General features: G+C 39.1%; 1 protein-coding gene across 1 annotated transcript; it reads left to right on the top strand.

The window, feature by feature from the left end:
• Positions 1–1,460: 1,460 nt before the first annotated feature.
• On the top strand, positions 1,461–24,899 carry ghrhrl (growth hormone releasing hormone receptor, like). The gene is made up of 13 exons (XM_086283494.1): positions 1,461–1,594; positions 10,428–10,533; positions 11,084–11,191; positions 12,597–12,688; positions 13,507–13,610; positions 14,493–14,625; positions 14,807–14,960; positions 16,370–16,430; positions 16,726–16,795; positions 17,123–17,214; positions 17,931–18,060; positions 18,360–18,401; positions 22,507–24,899. The coding sequence occupies exons 1-13, from the start codon at positions 1,547–1,549 to the stop codon at positions 22,606–22,608; spliced, it is 1,242 nt and encodes a 413-aa protein (XP_086139620.1). The 5' UTR covers positions 1,461–1,546; the 3' UTR covers positions 22,609–24,899.
• Positions 24,900–24,989: the final 90 nt, after the last annotated feature.

Raw genomic sequence — 24,989 nt, 5'->3', positions numbered from 1 at the left:
CAAATCACAACAGCAGTCGCCTCAAGGCGCTTTATATTGTACAGTAGATCGTACAATAATAGATGTTAGGAAGCAGAGACCTATGCAGCCTAATCCTTATCTCTCTTGACTTGTTTTTTTCTCTATTTTTGTCTTTGATAATGTCACAGTGTAATTACTGGCTGCGTGAAATGGTACAGGCAGCCCATTCAGATTGCACAGGTGTTTCAGATCCCACAGGATGGCCCGTCAATATCTGCCATCACAAGAAGCTTTGCTGAGTCTTCTAGCAGAGCCTCAAGAGTGTGGAGGAGATATGAGGAGACAGGCTGTTACACTAGGAAAGCTGGGCAGGATAGTAGAAGGACATCAGCTAAGGAGTACAACCAATATCGACTCCTTTGTTAGAGAAGGAACATGAAGGGCAATGCCAGAGCCCTGCAAAGTTATTTCCAGCAGACTACACATGTCCATATTTCTGACCAAACTGTCAGAAATGGACTCCGCGGTATGACTTCCCATCCTTTACTGGGACCTGTATTACAGATGACAGCGAGTTCACACTGAGCATATGTGACAGGCATGAAATAGTCTTGTGAAACGATGGCATCTCAAGACTCCCTGTAGAGGACCTTGGGCCCTCATACCTCCCTCAGAGATTCTGCGTCTGACAGTTTAGCCAGAAACATGTACAAGTGTCCCACTGGCAAACTCCTGTGCTAGTAGTCAGAGAAAGCCTTGCAATGGCACGTATGGATGTGCTATACTGAAGTTGGATTTCCTGTGCAATGTAAATGGGCTGCAAGTATCTCATGCTAAATCTAGAGAAAAGATCAGGAGGGATGAGGAGAGATTGTCTTCTCGTTTCTTTTCTTTTCTTTTTTGCAAGAAAACGTGATACAAATTATCAAGAAAACTTGAATAGAATAACCTTGAAGTTTAACTGACTTTGTGTTTATACTGTAAATATTAGAGCTTCCCTTGATTTTTTTTAAAATTTATTTTATTTTTTAGCAATGTACAATTGCAATGTACTAAGTTTTTTCTCTCTCAAAACAAAAAACCTTAAGACAGCTTGATATGAGACACGCTGTCCAACTACAGTACGCAAGTGATATTATCAAAGCACACATTTATGCGTATTTGGCGACCCAGCCTGGCTCTGGAAGGCAGAGGAGCACAGCTCTAACTGCATCTGAGCTGTGAAGCTTGCAGCTGAAGCTGGGAACTGATGCTGCTTTTCAAAATAAAAGACAAGAACGATATGGTCCAAATTCGCCACACGTACCTGATACAGGTCAGTCTCCCCTATTCCTGCGTTATTGGCGTTGTTGTTGTTTTCATGGAGATGTGTGAAAAGTTGTTTATCCACAAGCATTACATACGAGAAGCCCAGGGGCGAGGCTTTTATTGTGAAAATGCATCCCGGAATCCCTACATTTATATTGTTGCCATATTGATAAAAGTATTTACACCTGGAAAGAGCGCAGCATCCCGTCCTCTTGCTGGAGAGTGTCTCAGGAAAGCAGTTTGGACTCAGCGGAGAGAAACCTACTGAGCGGACGACATGTACAGTGTCCGAGGGATTTTCCTCACTCTGTGTTTGGCTCCAGCTGTGAGTGTCTTTACTTTGACTGCATGTTTGTTGGGTTGTTTTTTTTTTTTAAAGAAAAGTCATGATGAACTATTTTTATTAAGTAATAATCAGCTGAAAAGCTTATAAGTCGCCGAATTTCCAGAGATAATTCTATTATTAAATAAATGTGTCTGAAGCAAAGCAGCAAGAAAACAGTGTAATTACACGGCTGAAGCGCATCAGCTCCAGGTCATGTTTTTAAACATTTTCTCTGACTGTGCAGATTGCATGATTTGGACTGCATTACTTAAAAGAAAAGCACATCGGTAACAAATCAATCCGCCTTTTTGAGCTTCTGTGTCTGTTTCCAGACAATTGTTCTTCACAGAGGTTTAAAGTATTTATTTTTCTGACGTGAATGTACACACTGATATACTGCGTTTCAGCTGCACACTGAAGGAGTTGAAATATTGTCACAATGTTAATGTACTGCTGTTGCTTTAAGACTATAGATTACAGAGAGCATCACGGATTACAGTCAGGTACAGTTTTAGGTGCCTGATGCAAATATCATAGCAATTCATTGTATTTAGGCATATAGACATGGTCAGGATGACCTGCTGAAGTTAAAGCCCAGCTTTAGAATGAGGAGCAAAGGTAATTTAAGTGTCTGAGGAAGCAGGGTTGTTGGTGCCTGATGGCTGGGTATGTCAGAAGCTGCTGATCTGCTGGTATTTTCTCACATATCAGTCTCTAGGGTTTACAGAAAATGGTCCAAAAATGAGAAAATATCCAGTGAGCAGCAGCTCCCTGGGTGAAAGATTCTTGTCAATACCAAAGGTCAGAGGAGAATGGTCAGTTGAAGAAGAGGAAACTGAGGCTACAATTCAACAGCCTCTTTAAAATTGGACAACGGAAGATTGGAAAAACATTGGCTGGTCTGATGATTCTCGATTTCTGCGGCAGCATTTGGCATAAACGACATGAGAGCATCCAGCCTTGTATCAAACACTTGGGGCCCCTACATAGCCTACCTGAGTATTGTTGCTGACCATGTCCATCCCGTTCTTGTTGCTTCCAGCAGGATAAAGCACTGTGTCACAAAGCTCAACTCAGAATGTTCTCCTGAACATGACAGTGAGTTCATTGCACTCAAATGGTCTCCACAGTCACCAGATCTCAATGCAGTAGAGAACCTTTGGGATATGGTGGAATGGGAGATTGTCATTGTAGATGTGCAGCTAACAAATCTGCAGCATATGTGCGATGCTATCATGACATCACACATTTTTGCCTCAACACAGAACTAGCAAGGTGTAACTACTGAAGTGGCCAGTGAGTTTATATGTGCTTATGTGCGATTATGGGTTTAATATGGATAAGATGGAGGATTTCTGTGTATCTCTGTATATGAGTGGATGTTGTACATGTATTTATGGGCGAGAAAGTCAAACCTTTTCTTTTTCCAAATGTGAATATTTGCCAGTTTTCTTAGTTTTCTCTGTCTTTGGTCTGCCACAAAATGCCACATTCTAGACTTGCTCAGCATTTCCAAACTACAGGGTGGGCCATTTCTATGGATACACCGTAATAACATGGGAATGGTTGGTGATATTAAACTCCTGTTTGTGGCACATTAGTCTATGTGAGGGGCCAAACTCCTCAAGACGGGTGGTGACCATGGTGGCCATTTAGAAGTCGGCCATCTTGGATACAACTTTTGTTTTTTCAATAGGAAGAGGGCCATGTGACACATCAAACTTATTGGTAATGTCACAAGAACAACAATGGTGTGCTTGGTTTCAATGTAACTTTATTCTTTCATGAGTTATTTACAAGTTTCTGACCACTTATAAAATGTGTTCAATGTGCTGCCCATTGTGTTGGATTGTCAGTGCAACCCTCTTCTCCCACTCTTCACACACTGATAGCAACACCGCAGGAGAAATGCCAGCACAGGCATCCAGCATCCGTAGTTTCAGGTGCTGCACATCTCGTATCTTCACACCATAGACAATTGCCTTCTGGATCCATCCAATGTGGGTTAGTGTCAGACCAATAGCGGTGGTTTTGTTTGTTAACTTCACCATTCACATAAAAGTTTGCCTCATCACTGAACAAAATCTTCTGCGTGAACTGAGGGTCCTGTTCCAATTTTTGTTTTGCCCATTCTGCAAATTCTGTGCGCCGATCTGGGTCATCCTCGTTGAGATGCTGCAGTAGCTGGAGTTTGTAAGGGTGCCATTTGTGAGTAGCTAATATCCGCCGAAGGGACGTTCGACTAGTGCCACTCTCCAGTGACATGCGGCGAGTGCTACGCTGTGGGCTCTTGCTGAATGAAGCTAGGACAGCCACTGATGTTTCTTCATTAGTGACAGTTTTCTTGCGTCCACATTTTGGCAAATCCAACACTGAACCAGTTTCACGAAACTTAGCAAGCAGTTTGCTAACTGTAGCATGGGAGATGGGTGGTCTCGTAGGGTGTCTTGCATTGAAATCTGCTGCAATGACCCGGTTACTGCGTTCACCAGATATCAACACAATTTCGATCCGCTCCTCACGTTAACCTCTTCAACATGTCAATGGCTGTGAACAAAGAGAAACTTGTAAGTAACTCATAAAAGAATAAAGTTATGTTGAAACCAAGCACACCATTGTTGTTCTTGTGACATTACCAATAAGTTTGATGTGTCACATGGCCCTCTTCCTATTGAAAAAACAAAAGTTGTATCCAAGATGGCCGACTTCTAAATGGCCACCATGGTCACCACCCGTCTTGAGGAGTTTGCCCCCTCACATAGACTAATGTGCCACAAACAGGACTTTAATATCACCAACCATTCCCATGTTATTACGGTGTATCCATATAAATGACCCTCCCTGTAGTTTGAACAATATAGCTTTCTTTACATTCTGTATATTCTGCATAAAACAATTCAGTCTTAATTTGATTAAAGAAAAAAATAGATTGATGATGATAATGAAAATAACAGTGTACCATTGCACTGAACACTTGTCGTTTTTGGTGCTATAGTAAGTATAACAAACAGTCAGGTAGTAATTGATGGAAACATGTATATATTGTGTTGCTGGTGTATTTAAGGGACTAAGTACAGTATATTCAGAATCAGAATCAGAATCAGAATACTTTATTGATCCCTGGGGGAAATAATTTTTTGTTACAGTGCTCCATTATAAACCAACATTAAGACAAGACAGACAATACGCTAACTAAGAATAGTACAATATATACATATATATACATACATACATAAGTCACTCATAAATAAATAGTTGGAAAAGAAACATGTGTAGTTGTAGCAGTAAACAGTGTGTTAAGTGGATGCGTTGTACAGGGAGATGGCCACAGGCAGGAAAGATTTCCTGTGTCGTTCAGTGGTGCTTTTTGGTAATCTCAGTCTCTCACTGAACGAGCTCCTGTGACTGACCAGCATGTCATGGAGTGGGTGGGAGGTGTTATCCAACATTGTCTTTATCTTGGACAGCATCCGCCTCTCCGACACCACCTTGAGGGAGTCCAGCTCCATCCCCACAACATTGCTGGCCTTACGGATTAGTTTATTAAGTCTGTTGGCATCTGCGACCCTCAGTCTATTATATTATCAGATAATATATTATTATATATTATCTGATTTATCATAGTCACCACTAAAATTATCTAGTGAGATCAAAATAACTGAGTGACTTTTGTTTGCCAGTATTATTATAAATTATTTACTCTGTGTTTAGTGCTCAATTTGTTTTGTCTGGTCAACTGTGAAGGAGCAATACAGGCAACAAACCATACACACATCTGCGCACATTCATATGCCAACACTTCTTCTTTCCTAATCAACAGATTTTATGGGGATATTATTATAGGGCCACCTCGCTAATTTCCATAACGGACTAGAAATATGAAAAGCAGACAAACGGGTGGTGTGATGCTCAGTGTGGCAAAGAGAGAATGGGAACAGGGCAAACACTCATCCCCGTGTACCTCTTCATTCTCTTTCGCTACTCAGGACTGCTGAGAATCATAATGAACTACACACACACACATAGACGCACACAATCACGACAAACAAGACCAGTGCTACAGTACTGTATGGGAGGTCTGTATTCTGCTGAAAGCTCAGATATGATTGAAAATTTGCATTTTAATCAGGACGTGAGTGAAAAACAAATAGAAAGACAAAAGGGTGGAAAGGAACTCTAGTTTTGGCTGCATAGTTACATACACACATAAAAAATGTATGGCACCCCTTCTGAGGTAAACCATGTTCATTCTGCTATTAGATTGATTGCTTACGTGTAGATTTACATTCTATAAAAGAGAAGAGAAAATCTAGAACGGACTTTGTTTGATCCAATTATGCTAAACTACACCAGCTCTTTCGTTCATATCTATCTTACCTGCAAGAAAACAAAAAGGGAAAAAATGTCAAACTGTTCCTTTCTGTTGACATAATCTGAACTTTAGAGGCTGACCTTGTTTGTTCTATCTTTCTGATTGAATGACGATGTTATGTTTTTGCACTGTGCCTGAGTACTGCGTAAAGCAGCATAAAAGTGCACCCCATTTGCTTTTGAAAATAGATGGCAGCATCTGCAAAGTGAGCCCATTCCTATGGCCCCTTTTTGGGTAGTTAGTGGATAATAGGCTTCACCTCTCAGGGAACATATTTTATGGCAGGCAGCATGCTAACCTGGCAACGCAAATGGACCACTGGCTTTGCATTTAGTTTCAAGGCTCATATTGTTCAGACTTACCTTGTGCAGCCACCCACCCATCTTTAAATCTCCCACTGTTTCTGTCTTTTAACTGCAGCATACTGTCTCCATCATGCTCTTGAAATGCATGAGCACGACATGCACCCTTGGTGCCTGTAACCATCCAGTCTTGACTTGCTGTATTCTTCACCCCCTGCATTCAAAACGGGTCTTACTTCCCCTAACCTGCACGCTACTCCTATAGAATAAATGTCCTCACAGCACCCTTTTGCATGAGAAACAGCTATTTAGTCATATTTATGATTTTTCAACAATGAATATAAATGCCCTAGAACAAATTTTACAATGAATTACCCCTGGTTTAGAAGGAAACAATTTAGCGCTATACAAACTGAAGCACAACACACTGCACAGTCTTTCTGTTTGCATTCATTATATCTGCAGAAGACAAGGGAAGCCTTTAAAAAAAAATCCCCTGCCAGCCTTTGAACGAGAAGAGTAGTAATTGTTGGGTAAAATTCACCATAACACCTCTCATTAAATTATTAGCATTGCATTAGGAACAAAGAGGACTGGCAGGGATATGTATGCTCTGGTTGTTTCTAACATTTCCACGTATCATTGATGGAGGGGGGATAGTACTGAGTGCTTGCATGTTTGTTTCCACTTACTTAAAGAAAATGAAGAGGAAACACTTTTTGTGTCCAACAGTTGTCAGTGAGATTGTGTTAATTTCCAGCGAGTTTCCTGTATGTGTTTATTCTGTAGGTGGTTTTGGCATACATACTAAAGCGGTCTGTTATTTGTAAGACTATCATTATCTGTGTGTGTGTGTGTGTGTGTGAGAGAGAGAGATGATGAACTTGTTCACAGTGAGATGAAAATGGCTGAGATGAGTAATAGAAATGAACAGTTTCATTCCCCAAGTTTAGATATCTGTTTTTAAATAAATCATGAATTCTAAGGTACAGGTTTCTTCTTGTTTGGATAAACAACCTTCTGTTTGCCTTTGATAAGAATCTCAAAGGCAGACCTGATCATAAATATCTTATCTAACATGTAAAACTGACACTTATTTAGTGTTTGATAGTGAGGAGATTCATAACTGCACCATTTCACCATTTCTTTAAATGACAACTTTAGAATAACACGTATATTAGATTTTTTTTTTTAAATCAGGTCTTTTGCTACTCATTCATCATTTTATTTTCCATTTCCAAACCAATTTTCATGTCTTTCAGCAGAATTGGTGCAACAACCCTGAAAGTCAACCAATATTTTTCAGTAAAATGAAACTGCGGTGTTTTTCCCCCCGATAATTTTACACTTCACTGAATTCAAATCAAAGCACAGGTTTATGATATTAAAAACACTGTATTTGTGCACGAGTATGCACATGTAATTTCATGAAATCACTCCTGGTGACCTTTCAAATGAGGCTGTTTCACCTACAGAAAAACCCGTCTTTTTAAAGGCAAATGCTTGTGGCGCACAAACAGTTCATCCTATTGGATGGCACTCAGAAAGGTGGTGACTAATCAGGGTTCTCCACAGGAAGTCTTTGTCGTCCCACAGGAATTTAGCCTCTGAGGGTTTGTTTCATTAAGAGCTTGGTAGCATCTTGTCAGAAAGACACTTGTTTTCCCCTCAAGGATTTTTAAACTGAGATGGAAAAGCTGAAACAAGGACAAAAGTCTTAGCAATATGTGTGTATCTGTAACAGATGTTTTGTGTTTTAGGGCTGTGTGACCTGCTGTCTTAATCTGTGGAGGTTAAATGGATTCAAAGTAAAGAAACAGCTCAAAGAGCTGCCCTGTAACTACTCGGCATTGGGTAGTTACAAATTGCAAGATAGGCTCAAAATGTTAAAATTAGAGGGGCGTTATGATATATTTGCCTCCGTTTTCTTGTTTTGTCCTTGTGCCATGTTTTAAACATACACACGTTTGTTTGATTATCTTTATGAGGGCATTCATTGACACAATACATTTCCTAGTGCCTTATCTTGAAGTTAACTATCACAAATAAGTGCTGCTCCCATCCTCTATCCTAACTCTAATATAAAACTAATTCTAGAATAAACTAAAAACAAGTCTTCATCTTCAACCAGTGCTTTAAAGCGGGTGTGAGAAAGTGAGGATAGGCCAAAATACCCTCACTCTGATGATTTAAGACTCAAACCAGCCCTCATAAAGATAGTTCTACTACTATAATCCGCACACACACACGAGTTGTATATCCATTAATTCAGAGAACATTATGTTTTGACTTGCTTTTATCCCCATAAGGAAAACACATCCTCATAAAGTTAAGATTAAGGTCAGCAAAACAAGAGCTGTACCTTGACCACACACGTGTAAGTCGTGTGACTTACCAGTGTTATTCCTGTGGACACGTACAGTGTCTGCAAGCGCCACACGGTCAGGTGGACTGACTCATTATCTCTTCCATCTGTGATATTTCTGCTTTAATGTTTTTCTTCTTTTATGGCAGATGCTCCAGATAATTTCCATTTCTAAATCGAATTAACCATATTGCTTTGGAATTAGTAGAGAGATTATTAAACTGAGGAATGTAGTAACTGATGTCAAGGAAGCTTTTACAGTAAGAGATTCTGTTGCCTTCATATGGTGAGGCACCATATTGAGCTATCTATGTACAGGTGGGTAGCAATAATATGAAGCACACTGTTGCAGTATCTTGTAACAGCTCAACAAGACCCCCTCTGCTGCTCTGACCTTTAGATTGAGACCACATAAGTTTGCTGGCAGGATAAAATAATGAGATATATAGATTTTTTGATTTAACCCATAGCTGTCACTGTAGCCCCCCCAAATCTACCTCAGTCACTGCCGACCATTTGCATTCCTGCAGAGAGAGAAATTGTTGTGCAGTATATTTAAAAAAATGTTCAGTTAAATTTATGTGTGCTTGTTTTGTAAGATAGATTACATAAAAAACATTAATGTTGACCCTAACTGGAGGGTCGGATGTTAGGCTATAAAATAATAGTGGATGTTTTTCACCCAGCATTGCCTATCTATGGTATGTTACCCATATCACAGAGAATGGTTTATTGTATATGTAGTGCGTTCTCAGTCCAAGGGGGTTGCATGTTGCATTTGTTCTTTGGAGTCTTTGCCCTGACTTACAGGTTTATGGCTCCCATTTTTCATTTTACAATGTGCAGGGTTACTGATATTAAAGAGTACTGCTATAAAGCAAAATGTAGCCAAAACTCTGATTGGTTAAACCTAACCAATCAGCATTTAGTGCCTAAACCATCCATCCATCCATTTACGTCCGATTATCCAGTTCAGGGTCACGGTCCATTCATCGATCTATTTTCCTAACTGCCAATTCAAGGTTCTGGGAAGCTGGAGCCTAAACCGGCTGTCATAGGGCGAGAGGCGGGATAACAGCAAAGTAAGGTGCAAAACGCAAAGCTCCAAAGCTCCAAGCAGCATGGGAACCACAATCCCCCGATGGATAAACAGTGACTTACCTCTCAAGCTGACCTTTGCAGGACTCAGCTGGACCCAGACAGCATCTGACAAAAGGATATTATTTGATGTGCTGGCATGAGAGCGCATTGACCTTTTAAAAAAAAACAAAAAAAAACAACCCAACAACAACAACAATGTATTTTTACAAAAATATATTTTAGTGCAACAGATTGCAGCAATACACACAAATTCATGCACTTTAAGTTTACAGTTTCATGCCACTCTGCTGCTTTCTTCCCTGCACTCTCTACCATCCAACACTTGCCTTACATCGACCCTTTACCCCCTTATTTGTTGGGCTCCCAAAAAACATCACAGTGAAAAATTAGGACACCGATAAAAAGAAGAATGTCTGAGTCGGAGCATGGATGGATAGTTGCTCATTTTCAAACGTCTTCTGTGTGATGTATTAAAAGATATTTTTGGTAAATGCCATCAATGGAAATAAGTATGTGTTTTGTTTTGTTGTGTTTTAGCTAGAAAGTAAAATGAGTCACTGCTCTTTTAAAAGAAGGCGCAATTTTTTTTCACATACACGGAGTCTCTTTCATGTAATGAGACACTAACTTAGCACAGCTTATACCTCTCAGTGTACTAAACATCTCTCCCCTTGCCTTGTTTTGTACCTCTAGGCGTTCTCAAGTCTGCATCCTGAATGTGAATACATTTTTCAGCTGGAGAAAGAAGAGCGTCACTGCCTTCAGTACATTGCAGAACAGGAGAACAGAAGCACAGAAGGTGTGTTTTCCTTTTTGAAATCTAACCATCCTGTTCTCATCATTGCAACTGCTCATATGAATTCATGGGTGGTTGCAGTTGTGTTATGAAATATAGTAATGCTCACATTAAGTGCAGGGGTCTGAGCTGGAATAGAAGCTTCACAGAAAACCATCCATTATCGGGAAATATTCTTGTTGGCGTTCTAACTGCAGAATGAAAACAAACTAGGTGATATATCACTTTGATGCATCAGTAAATGAGACCAATAAGGATAGCAACATAAGGGTTTATGTATGTAATCTATCACAAGATAAGGCTTTTGCTTGGGGACCTACAGTACTTTTTTTGTCCTTATGAAATGTACAAGGAGGTGGGCGCTAGGCCGTTGAAGATTGCAGTTGGAAGCAAGCTCATGATTTACACCACTTGCTTTTACACTCTATCTATATATTTTTAACTGTGTATTTCAGATATGATTTATGGAATCTCACTGTCTTTCCTTCCGATTCAGCACTCTGATACTCACCTTTTCTAACCTTCTTTCTCCTCCTAAACCTTTGTCGAAAAGGTTGTTGGCCCTTCTGGGATGCGGTCACCTGCTGGCCTCATGCAGTTGTTGGGGAGACTGTGCACAGAGCTTGTCCTGCAGTCTTCTCCCTCTTCAGAAATAGCACAGGTGAGTGCCAGATCACATGCTGGAAACGGGCCATTATTAAGCTAAATTATTAATCCTCTGACGTCAAAGGGTGTTTTTTGTAATACTGATGTCTTCATAAAGTGCGTGTTTTTTTTCATTCGGTGATTAAATTGATCTTTTGGGCAGGCTATGAATTTGTGTTGTCACAGGAGACTGCAATCCAATTAAATTTTCACTAACAGATAAATAAGCAAGTTTGAAAGTGTGCACAGATAGTCAAACCCAAAATGAGCAAACAAGATGTACATACTCAACAGACTCTGACCACCACTAAGAGGCAGCAGCTCAGTGAAGCCATACTTAAGTACATTGATGCCCTGGGCAAAATTCAAGCGCCATATTAACTTTATGTCAAGTCGGTGAGCAGGACTTTAACTTGCGAGCGAAATCTAACAACTGAAAAAGGTTAATACAATGACAGACATGAGGTTTAAAAGGATTGAAAACATCAGCATTTTCAGACATACAGTAGCAATATCTGAAATTTGATTTATTAGGGCCCGAGCACTCACAGTGTGAAAGCCCTGCTCTAACCCCAACAAGCAAACTCCTCCTACGGATTCAGTAGGATCAACCACGTATTTGGTCAGTCCCAGCTACAGACACTGCTGGTGCTAAACTGTGAAACCATTTTGTTTCCATTAAAGGAGGCGTCTGTGGCGCCAGTCATGGTGAATGAATTTGAACACATTTGATACGTCCCCCCCAGAAACTGACATTTTTTAATAATAGTCATGTTTAACACTAGCAAATACTTAAGGAATTGATGTTGCTTTATTTTGAAAATGTAATCAATATATATGATATGATATAAACATATCAGTTTCGTTCTGTTCTTCACACTGTACAATAACATGTGAACTGTGATCATCATTAGCTGGAGGAGCCACTATGTCGTTAGTGCACTGGTTTTCTTTAAAGGGGATTAATAGCAAAAGATGGGGAATTTTTTTTACCTCTATTAAACTTATTTTCAGCTCACCAATTTCTTGAATGATTTTTAAATTTGACTGATTTCACCAGATTAGCTTGCTTTAACTAGGCTTCAACAGAATTACGCAAGTATCAGGATATGGTCAAATGAAACTGCGATACAATAATGCAGATGTTTGTATTGCAGTTTTGGTGTTTTCAGAATTGTCATGCTCCTGATTACCACTGCACACAAGCTACAGTTGAGAATGTCAGTTTTGCAGATGAAGTCTAGATGATGAGTCAGGGGGGTCAGCACTAAAGTAAGAAATTTTATGACAATCCACGAGAACTTTTTCTGACATTTCAGTCTGCATCAAAATATCACACATAAATATGTAACCCTGATTATTACTAAAGTCAGTCTCAGCATTGCACAACTGACTCTTGAGCTCACATCTTTCGTCTTTAGGGTCAGTGAGCCGAAACTGTACAAGTGGAGGTTGGTCGAGGCCATTCCCACCATACCATGTTGCCTGCAATGTGGATGATGACATCCCCGAGGTGAGAGTTGCTGAAGCGAGGCAGCTAGGGATGTCAGACTGAGGAATGTGAGACTAGATTGGGAGCACAGAGGTCAGGCAGAAAATTAGAAACAGGAGGAGAAGCACCAGGAACAAAGAGGCAACCAACAGCAATAAAGGGGAAACAAAACAGAAGGACAGAAATGCACCTGTGGAAATAAACAAAAAAAAGCTAGCAAAATTATTAACATATTCCATGTTTCAGGACACATTTGGGACTGTAGTTGAACCACTGTGCATGTTCCTACTTTTGCTTCTTTGGAGATTCAGGTACAGCTAACACATGATAGTTGGCTGTATGAAAAATCATACAAATATAAACACTTTTGCAGAATGAGTGGATCTAATTTGACCCGTTGCATAATAGCTCACAAAGAGAGCATGAAGTCTTTTCTTTTGGAAAGATTCCATATTTGATGCTAAAAAGAGCATATTTTTGTATTATTATTATTATTGTTATTTTAAAAAGACGTCTTAAATGTTCCAAATAGCTGAAGTAGAACATTAGTAATTAAATGTGACAGTGTATTGTAATTAAGTAGCTTTTTCATAGTAGATTTAGCTATGTGCTTAGCCAACTCTCTTTCTGCCATTAGGCTAAGACACAAAATATGGAAAGCTTTCTTGCAGTTATTCCACAGTCATCTCCTCAGTGCAGTTTAGTTTCAATCTTGCCTGTAATTTAGACTCATTTTAAGACATTACATTCATTTTGATGTCTGACATCATTTTGAAAAGCTTTGATATTTGAGTATAATTTCCTTTCATTCAAAATCTTCATTTTCATCCTGCTTCCAGATGGAGGAGTCTTACTTTGCCTCAGTGAAGCTCATATACACCATTGGCTACAGCATCTCTCTAGTGGTGTTGGCTGTTGCTGTGTTGATCCTGCTACTCTTCAGGTATAAACCGAAAATACTGATTTTTATTTAGCTTTTTGTCAGTAAAAAGCACATTTTGGGTGACATAAGCAATGGAAATAACAGCTCGAAATTCAGATGAACTGCTTTACAAAGGATGCAACTTTATTGTTCACAGAACAATAAAGTGGGATTGCTGATGGGTTCAAGGCACTCTCTTCAAGTCTGGGTTTATGAAAAACTTTTACCAGTGCCTGATACTCATCGACACTCACACAGCACATGGCAGTTTTGCAACTCTGCCACGTCTTTGTGTCCCCATTTGGAATTAGATCTGATGGAATGTGTAAGAGATAAGGGAGTTGGGAAATTTACACTCTTTGTAGGATTTAGATTACACAGCTGATAACACTGTGATGTCTGTACAGTGCATGTGGTGCCATAAAAGGCTCGTGTTGCATGAAAACTGGAAACAGATGAAATAACCTTCCTGGCTCTTTCCACATTTAAATAAGCCCACCGACCAACACCTATCTGTTTTGTAGGCCTGACACGTGCCTTAGTCTCCTCACCAAGTCTGTAACCAAATGCCAAGACAGCGTTTTGAAAACTTATGCACCAGCTCTGTGGGTTACAGTTTGTTTGTTCCTCTTTCCAGCTGATTGTTTATGAATCTAATCTGATTGCCAGTAAATTGCTTCACGAACAAGATCACTGGCATCAGTTACATCTCTGTCTCTTTTTTATTTTTGTTCTCTGCCACTCACATTTTTCTTTGTTCACTGATCAAAACTATGAACTAAAACCACAGACTGCGCCAGTTTGCACAGTTGTAGAAATGTGATGTTTTTGCATTTGCTGTTCATGATACAGTACAATGCAAAATCTCGTATTGGTTATAAATGTATTCCTGCTCTTTTACAGGAAACTGCGTTGTGCCAGGAACTTTATTCACATCCAGCTCTTTCTTACGTTCATCCTGAAAGCTGTGGCGGTGTTTATAAAGGATGCTACTCTGTTCTCAAGCGACGACACCAACCACTGCACCCTTTCCACAGTAAGATAATGATGCTCGGGACAAGTGCTTCTTGTTTGTATTAAGAAATTCCTCTGGGTGCATTTCCCTGATCTCATGTATTTATGCATAATCACATATTGCTTATGCACGCCTTACCACACTAATTCCTCCTTACACTTTGCTCTCTGTCCTTTCCCCTCTTCTTGTTCTTTCTGGTCAGTTTGCCTGTAAAGCCTCTGTGGTCTTCTGTCACTACTGTGTAATGGCAAACTTTTTTTGGCTCCTGGTGGAGGCACTTTACCTCAGTTCCCTGCTGCTCTCCTCTTTCTATCATAGCCGCCGATGCCTGTGGGGCTTCAGCTTGCTGGGATGGGGTGAGGACCTTGACATACAATTTCCCCAACATTTGCTATGTTGAGCCGCCTACCAAATTAAAGAACATGGCCCTACTTTGCAATATCTCAGATTTAACAATAGTGAGAAGACATGTATGATAACATTAGAATTTTCCAAAAATTACAGTTTTATAACTCATCTTTTTTTAGAGATACTGTAAAACACTTTAGAGAAAGAATCAGGTTAAAAAAAGTTTTACAATACTGTGAAAAGTCTTGAGCAATAAGTCTTCAAAAGGCTTGAAGATACCAAATATTACCTTTCGAGCTTGTTAGAACTCAGATTTGGCCTGAATTACCTTTTGTTCCATTTGTGTTTGCATGTTTCAGTAAATTACTCCACCTGTTTGTACTGTTGTATGTGTGTTTTTAAACGAAGAAAATACATGAATACAAACAGGAATCTGAAAAAAATCCCTGTTTTTTGTTGCTCTTTTTGGATTGAACAAATACTGGCAGTGGGGATTTTCAATTTTTAACTCCATCAAACTTGCAGGTAGTTTGGAGCATTTATTTCATTTTGGAAAACTTCTGCCTCGTGCTGTCATTTTTTCCCAGTTAATATTCAAGTGTCTGTAAATAAAGCATAGCAAATACCAAAATAACATTTTTACCTTTTACTTTCCCATTGGGATTTTATTTGGATCACACCTAAAGTGCTGATTAGCAAAGTTTCACAGCAGCCTTCAAGGTCAAAAAGAAGCAGAAACGGTAACATCAGCCAACATGTGCATATTATTATAACAGCTAAAAAGTTTCCTGGTTCAGTGGCATGTGCAGCATTGATCTATATTAACCTCCTAATACCTGGCGTCCACATATGTGGACATCACATTTTGGGTTATTTAGACCAAAATACTCATTTTTGCTCTACAAGGGCCTGATATCCACTTACGAGGACATTGTACTGCTACTGTTCTATCGAAATTTTAAATGAATATCCTCATAAGTGTCTCTCATTTTTCTTAGAAACAAAAATTAGGTAAAAAAAAAATCCTGGTAATTCTTTGGGACCTGATGAATGTAAATACAATCAGCCCAAATATCAAAGAGAAATTAAAAATGCATGCTGTTCGGGTCTTAGGAGGTTAACGTTTATATTGATAATTTATTAGATCTGCTATAGATTGAATGTACCTGCCTCTCACACTATGAGATCTTGGATAGAATTATGTGGGTTCATTGTACTTACTGTAAGATGTACACTGTAGTGCACACAACCTTTAAAATAATTCATTTACATTTTATTCCTTCTGCATGGTGCAGATATTAGGAAAATTGATACTCGTCCAATCAGTTCACACACTGGTAGCTTCCTAACTCTGATTCAGCCATTTTCGTGTGTAATGATTGCATCTCACTGACACTAGTTTTGATTTCTGTAACAGGTGTGCCGGTGCTCTTCATAGTCCTGTGGATTGGATCCAGGGTGTATTTTGAGGACACAGAGTTTGTATAAACTTGAATTACAGCTTCTATAGCCACAATCATTATTATTTCTCATAAGCAGCAATAGGTGAAATGCTAAATTGTGCTAAATTAATGAAAATGATGCATATAAACGCATTAGAGGGGAATGTGAACGTGAGTCTACTGTACATAATATTGTAAGTGCATTTACATGGATAATTTGCACTCACTTTGTACTCAGCAGTAATTGTTGGGTGTTATTTTTAGGACGTCGATTAAATTTACTGCATGCAATGCTTGAAGAAATCTTCTAAAGTGCACATTTCTTGCACAGATGTTGGGACATCAATGAGGACTCACCCTATTGGTGGATCATCAAGGGGCCGATTGTTGTCTCTATAGCGGTAAATGCCCCCATTCTTCTGAAACAAAAAATTATGATGAATTTTTTAATTATGCACTGATTAGAGATTATTACGTAGATGATTTGTTTACCTTCTTTTTAGAGACAGCCTCTGAGAAAGGACTGGGATGAACTTCTTTTGTGCCATTAGAGTAGAGTGCAAAAATTGGCACCACACCAGCCTAAGTTAATTATACGCTTGGCTGCTCATATTGTTGCCATGACATTCAATAATCATGTTGCTGAAAGCAGCATTTGATGTAATACTAATACTTTTTATTATTAGTATTAGTATTGATTTTTGCATTCTTGCTTTTTCTTTCAACAGGTCAATTTTATGCTCTTCATGAATATCATCAGAATTCTAATACAAAAGCTCAATCCACGTCTGATCCAGTTCAATAACTCCTCTCAGTACAGGTAATCCTTTAGGTGCAGACACAGTTGTAGACAATGGGAACTCGGCCGTGATACAGAATCTCATATTTTAGTCATTATTGCATTTTGAACACAGAAACGATCAAATTCATCTCGTTTCTGATACAAGACGTGTTTATCTTCAATTGGCAAACGTTTTCAGACATTTTGAAATACTTTTCTTCACTCACTGGTACTTTTTTACTCTGATAGTTACGTTTGATGCTGAGAACATTGCAAGTTGTGCCAAAAATTAAAAACTATTGTAGGCCATGAATAATTCAGTAATTCAGTCTGGCCACGTCTGCAGTTCCGCTTACCAAGAGGCTCATTAGAATTTCTAATTGAAATAGACTCACTAATTGACTGAAAATGTTCAGGCACATCACGTAAATCCGGATCTCATAAAAGAAATACCATAGGTACAGTAAGTTAAATGATGCTTGACTTAATTGCACCAGTTAAGTTCACATGTTCCCTGACACATAAAGACATTATCTCTGCAGCTACATTTTAATAGCCCTATTTGAAATCATGCCCCCGCTGCTTACCTTTCCTCTTGTAAAGAGAGGCTGCATACAGAATGACACACACAAAGACAAAGATCATCTTGATTGGCATCTGATCATTACTGTGTCTGCATGCATGATGATATCAGGTGCAGCATTCAAATGAGGTACGTATAAGCAGACTCTTTTTCCTTTGCTTTTGTGCAACAGGCGCCTGACTAAATCCACCCTCCTCCTCATCCCTTTGTTTGGAACTCACTACATGTTCTTCAATTTTCTGCCCGACTACTTCAATATTAACCTGCGCCTTTGTATCGAGCTCTGTATGGGGTCCTTCCAGGTACACACATGGATTGCATCAACACTAATGGCACATACTGTACATGCTGTACCATAGTCTCTTCAGCATCCTGTGATAATCCTTCATGTTAACTTGGCTTCCACTGTTTGAGCATTATGGGTGTGAGACAGCATCTCGACGACATTAGATCTTTGTGTTGCAGGCCTAGAATTGAAAGTCAGTTTGGTTATTAGATCTGCTTCACTTTCTGTCCTTTTAGGCAGCATGTTCCATTTATTAATGAAAGTGTCACTTATTATTATCATAAATATTAATGATTAAACCCATCTCTTTCACAGGGGCTTCTTGTGGCCATTCTGTATTGCTTTCTAAATCAAGAGGTCAGTACACAAACCACACTACTCTAAAGTGTTCAGAAAATTGCACACACAATTTACACACACTGTGGTGCATAATTAGCCTTCACGTGAGACTCATACACATCAGCCACAATGCGCAAAACTGTCCCATGGTGTCTCAGAAGCATAGTATTATTGTTATTCTAGAAGCATGGGTCACACTTAGCGCAACCTCAAAGAGGCTCAGTTATATTGAGATGAGGAATGTTTGGAGGCCAAGTCAGCACCTTGAACTCTCTCGTGTTCCTGAAACGATTCCTGAACAGCTTTTTGCACTGCGACGGAGCATTTTCACTGGCTGAAAGAGCCCAATGCCATCAGGGAATAGTGCTGCCGTGGAGAAGTGTGACAGATGGTCTGCCACAATATTTAGGTATGTCATGCATGACAAAGGAACATGGGGAGTTTCCCAGAGGAACATTGCTTGTCTGTTTCTCACAATGTATCTGGCAGGCCATGGCTCATATAGTCAGCAAGCTGTTATGCGCTATGTATCCACTAGACCCCTATCATACCCATCATTAAGATTTTGAGCAGTTTGTGCTAAAGTAGCTGCTGTGTGGCAAGGCTTTGCTCCCCAGGCGCTTCAGTGAGCATTTTAATATTGTGGCTAATCTGTATTCCAGCAGGAGGTAACTGGTTTAGAGTTGTCAGTGCTAAAAATGCAAAAAATATTTTCCACTTCTCTTCCCAGCATTGCATAAGGAAAGGACCCAGCATGCTTATGTAACTGGCAAGATTAATGTAAGGCCAGCCTCCAAAAAACTGGGGGCAGAAGCAGACAGTGTACACTATATGACTCACATGCTTTAGAGACACGAGAAACACGTTAGAGTCACCGAATGGTCATGAGAATTATTTCATTTAATGTACTATTTGTATGATTACCTATGTAACCTATTTAATTGTTTCACTGATACACAGAATGAATGCATTGATTCTCAGCAAGAAATATATAAATATATACATATATAAAACACTGTGTTTAGCTTTCATCTGTCAACAGTGAGGTGATTCTTGTTTCACTTTTAAAGTATAAAAGAAATAGTCTGACATTTTGCTAAATATAGATGTTTGTCTTCTACAACTTTTTTCTTCATTGGTTACTAAGAAAATTGATACAAGTTGCACCTCTGTTATATAAAACTACTGCAACCCTATCTTATCCTTGCACTAATTTAAAAACGTAATTTAATATTCTAGTTCATTTAACTTTGTTTAGTTCTGCAAAAATGTAAGTGTAGAAGCGAAAAATCCAGAATTATTTTTAATCCAAGCAGTTTGGTTACCTGCCTCTCCTTGCCAGCAGTAGGTTGGCATATAATGCTCCATAATGATGCAAACTGCAATCAGACTTGTGGTTTTTTCTGGTCTTTTTTGTTAATCATTAAACACATTGGATAAAAAAAATGCTGTAGGCAGGGTTTGCCAAGCTAGCTGGTACCTAGTCACTGTGGCTCAGCGATTGCTGGTTGTAGACATACAGGGAGTGCAGAATTATTAGGCAAATGAGTATTTTGTCCACATCATCCTCTTCATGCATGTTGTCTTACTCCAAGCTGTATAGGCTCGAAAGCCTACTACCAATTAAGCATATTAGGTGATGTGCATCTCTGTAATGAGAAGGGGTGTGGTCTAATGACATCAACACCCTATATCAGGTGTGCATAATTATTAGGCAACTTCCTTTCCTTTGGCAAAATGGGTCAAAAGAAGGACTTGACAGGCTCAGAAAAGTCAAAAATAGTGAGATATCTTGCAGAGGGATGCAGCAGTCTCAAAATTGCAAAGCTTCTGAAGCGTGATCGTCGAACAATCAAGCGTTTCATTCAAAATAGTCAACAGGGTCGCAAGAAGCGTGTGGAAAAACCAAGGCGCAAAATAACTGCCCATGAACTGAGAAAAGTCAAGCGTGCAGCTGCCAAGATGCCACTTGCCACCAGTTTGGCCATATTTCAGAGCTGCAACATCACTGGAGTGCCCAAAAGCACAAGGTGTGCAATACTCAGAGACATGGCCAAGGTAAGAAAGGCTGAAAGACGACCACCACTGAACAAGACACACAAGCTGAAACGTCAAGACTGGGCCAAGAAATATCTCAAGACTGATTTTTCTAAGGTTTTATGGACTGATGAAATGAGAGTGAGTCTTGATGGGCCAGATGGATGGGCCCGTGGCTGGATTGGTAAAGGGCAGAGAGCTCCAGTCCGACTCAGACGGCAGCAAGGTGGAGGTGGAGTACTGGTTTGGGCTGGTATCATCAAAGATGAGTTTGTGGGGCCTTTTCGGGTTGAGGATGGAGTCAAGCTCAACTCCCAGTCCTACTGCCAGTTTCTGGAAGACACCTTCTTCAAGCAGTGGTACAGGAAGAAGTCTGCATCCTTCAAGAAAAACATGATTTTCATGCAGGACAATGCTCCATCACACGCGTCCAAGTACTCCACAGCATGGCTGGCAAGAAAGGGTATAAAAGAAGACAAACTAATGACATGGCCTCCTTGTTCACCTGAGCTGAACCCCATTGAGAACCTGTGGTCCATCATCAAGTGTGAGATTTACAAGGAGGGAAAACAATACACCTCTCTGAACAGTGTCTGGGAGGCTGTGGTTGCTGCTGCACGCAATGTTGATGGTGAACAGATCAAAACACTGACAGAATCCATGGATGGCAGGCTTTTGAGTGTCCTTGCAAAGAAAGGTGGCTATATTGGTCGCTGATTTGTTTTTGTTTTGTTTTTGAATGTCAGAAATGTATATTTGTGAATGTGGAGATGTTATATTGGTTTCACTGGTAAAAATAAATAATTGAAATGGGTATATATTTGTTTTTTGTTAAGTTGCCTAATAATTATGCACAGTAATAGTCACCTGCACACACAGATATCCCCCTAAAATAGCTAAAACTAAAAACAAACTAAAAACTACTTCCAAAAACATTCAACTTTGATATTAATGAGTTTTCTGGGTTCATTGAGAACATGGTTGTTGTTCAATAATAAAATTATTCCTCAAAAATACAACTTGCCTAATAATTCTGCGCTCCCTGTATATTTAACCAGAATAAACAGATATCTTTATATGAATATGCAGAACCTGTAGGCACTGAACATGATTTCCATTTGTAGTGCACATGCCATCAAAGCTTGCAGGTAAAAGGCTTGATGGAGACTAAATGAGGGATTGCTTTTGCCAAAATGCACTCAAGCCATCGGCATTGTCTGATGTCAGTTAAGCTTTTGTCTTGGCTCGGATATTCATGAGCACTGCCAACCACAAAAATGGTTGTTGTAATAAGAGGCTAAGTCAAAATACCAGATTATGGGTTCCCAGTTTGCCATATAGTGCTTAACAAATTTATTATACCATCCATCCATCCATTCGCTTCCGCTTATCCTTTTCAGGGTCGCGGGGGGCGCTGGAGCCTATCCCAGCTGTCATAGGGCGAGAGGCAGGGTACACCCTGGACAGGTCGCCAGTCTGTCGCAGGGCTAACACACAGAACCAACTGTCATAAAAAATAAAGGAAAATATTTTATAAATATGTGAAAAACTTGCGTAAAACAAGACATTATGTTGTGTATAACAAATTGAATGCACATTTTTATACCCAAATATGGACTTCTATGAGAGACCGAGCACAGCAGTCAAACACTAAAACTTATTTTCCCAATCAGGAATGCAAGTAATTAACTTTAATTTGGCATGTCAATAAAAAAGAGTGTGCTTTACTTTTTTTCAACTATTTTTTTGTTGTTGTTGTTGTAAAGCTGTAAATTTGAAAATTCACGGTTAACTAAAATGAAACTACAATGAAAACCATTAAGAATTTCAAAGAGCTTACAGATACTTGTGATTAACCTTTACAGAAACATAAAAGATGATTTTGGTTATGACCATTACTATTAGTTTAGGGCGGCTTTGGCATAAACCTTACATTGAGTGGTGGTCTAAGCACTGCACATGTATCAAAAGGCTTTGAAAACAAATAAATGAATTTCCCAAAATGTTAAGCTATTGCTCTTACCATAATGATACAATCTAAACACTGATTTAAACAGATATTTATGCCTGTGTGTTTGCTTGATAGGTCCAGAAAGAGGTCCACATGCAGTGGTTGAGGTGGCAGGAAAGGAGTTACGGGGTAGTGTCTCCCGCTCCGAAAGGCAGTCAGATGGACACGCCTTTCTAGAAGCCCGAGATGCTTTTTGCTCCTTCCTGCAGAACCTTTGCTGAGTATTTGCAGAGAATTGCTTCTGTGCACATCATAATTTCTAACGAGCTGTACGTAGCACACACAATAAAAAGAGGTTGTCGAACATGCATCAGTGAAGCCGGGGCCTGGAAGTCATTTCAAGCTGATTCACTGACTGTTCTCCTTCAGTCAGATTGAATGAACTGGGGTGAACTATCAAAAGGAGAATAATTCTGAAATCCCTTGACATTTTACACATCCTACAAGCGAGCCTGTCAGTTTCCATCTGCATTTCCCAAAGGGCACTATGACAACTGAATTAGAATTTGAAACATCCCTGGAGGCATCAAAGGTCAAATTAAAGAATAATAATTTTGCATAGCCCATCAATTACGTAACCATCAGTTAGCAAGTCATTAGGTGTTGTTGTTGTTTTTATTAACCAGGAAACTACATATTATGATTAGCATTTGCATTTTAGATGCTTAAATAAGACCAAGTATATTGAAATCTGATAGCCTGCAGGACACTACATATGAAGCTGTAGCCTACTGCCAGCTGACGCACACATGACTCACCTCTTTAATCACTCAAATGACAATTAAAATGTCTTATTCTTAATGGCTTTCTTATTGTTCATTGGTATTTAAATATTATTCGGCACATGGGGGAGAGGTATTGTACAAGTTATGATTATTTCTTTGGTTTTATGCCTCTTTCTTTTATGTATTCACTCGGCCTGTTTTTATTTAAGAATGAAAACCTGCACACTCAACCTTAAATGGCACGTCGTTGAAATGCACTACTCTGCAGACTTTGAAGGTTAAAGTTAATGCAGCATGTTGTGTTCTGCCAAGTTGTTCAGTCAGCCAAAGCGAACAAATGATCTGGATCTCCACTGCCATCTGCTATCAGCACAAAAATGTGAAAAAAGCCTTTTTTTAATATAATGTTTAACTTTACATGCTAATGTATTGTCGAGTGCTTTCACCTACATGCTAAAAGAATAATATTAATACTGCACAAATAAATATGCTTTTTGCATCTTGTTTAGTGAAAAAAAAATCAAATGTAAGATGAAAACATAATAATTACCGCTACTTTTCATGCCTGCAATGTGTACATTTTATTTTATGTAAATTAGCTCTTATCCTTGACGTGAATGTATAAACTGTGAGACTGTTCCTTTATCACCACCTCTTACTTACTGTTTCAACTGAGCCTCTTTCTGTGATCTTTTAAAACCTTGTACCATGTCTGACTTCTGTAGGTTACAGCATAAACACTTTTACTCTGTGTAATTATGACTCTGCAGTTTCTTTCATAATGACAGAAAACATCTGCTGCCAGCTACAAAATGTTTTAACACTTTTACGCCACTGCAAAGATGATGGGGTATCCACTTGCTTAAATACTTAAATAATTAGATCTGGTTTGCAGTGCAGCTTGTATGTTATGTCCTCACCTTTGTTATAATATAGCCATTAAAATGTGTAGAAGTATGTGTTCAGTTCACATGCGGGTGGAGAAGTGAATCAACAGAAACCATTAGAAAAATTCTGATGGTTTCCAGTTGGGAGAAACAATTCAAATAATCATGACCCATTAGAGGTTTCACATTATCACAGGCTGTATTGTGTTTGCTTTGATGGTTTCCATTATTTCAACTACATACAAAAGATGCAGTCCTTTCTACGCAGTGGGAATGGGTGAGGAGGATCCCAAATAATGGACTTTGATCCAAACACAGTTACGGCATCCTTGAGCAATTTAATTAATTTAATTTCACTAGCTGGGACTACATCCTCACTTGGCAGCATTTCCTGTAGATAATATATTGTGAATTAAGGCTGCAGTGTAGTAATGGCTTCAGAGAAGACTTGACTGGGCAGAAGCCTATGGGCTAATGAAAGGTGAATGAACGGAAAAGGGGAGGGACACAAAAAAAGAGAACAAACATTGTAGAGCAGGAGGGTCGTAGACAGAGAACCAGAAGGGGGGTGTATGAGGGGTGGTCCAGATAAGTTGTCTCCAATTATCGATATATAGAGATTTCTTTTAATAGAAAACACAACAGTTTTCTATTTTTTTTTTAAGTTAAAATATTATTTTAAAGTAACACCAAGCGTGAACAAAGTAAGAAACTAGGAGACAGTTTCTGTGATTCGTTAGATTCACCCTTTATTAAAGTGACTACTGAAGCAGGAACATAAAGGTTTTCTTTATCATGTCTGTCTGTCACTCACAGGAGAGACATTAAAGTAGTAGGTCTGATGTGAGCTACAAGATGAGCTCTGTAAAAATACGTTTTTTTTAAAGCTGTGACTGAAATGTGCACAGAAAAATAAGAAAAAAGCTTTATGGGAAAAATAACAATG

The sequence above is a fragment of the Aulonocara sp. 'chitande type north' Nkhata Bay genome, linkage group LG23, assembly GCF_057382095.1.
Source record: "Aulonocara sp. 'chitande type north' Nkhata Bay isolate Kocher_YH1m ecotype deep benthic linkage group LG23, A_spYH_male_GT1.1, whole genome shotgun sequence".
NCBI lineage: Eukaryota > Metazoa > Chordata > Actinopteri > Cichliformes > Cichlidae > Aulonocara > Aulonocara sp. 'chitande type north' Nkhata Bay.
The sequence above is the reverse complement of the archived record's forward strand: the minus strand, read 5'-3'. Positions and strand labels throughout refer to the sequence as shown.

Bases quoted from the DNA above. Each gene is read 5' to 3' on its own strand.
- ghrhrl (XM_086283494.1), top strand. From the start codon at position 1,547: ATGTACAGTGTCCGAGGGATTTTCCTCACTCTGTGTTTGGCTCCAGCT. The intron at 16,431-16,725 runs GTTTGTATAAAC...TTTCTTGCACAG, and splicing joins GTGTATTTTGAGGACACAGA to ATGTTGGGACATCAATGAGG. The intron at 16,796-17,122 runs GTAAATGCCCCC...TTCTTTCAACAG, and splicing joins CGATTGTTGTCTCTATAGCG to GTCAATTTTATGCTCTTCAT.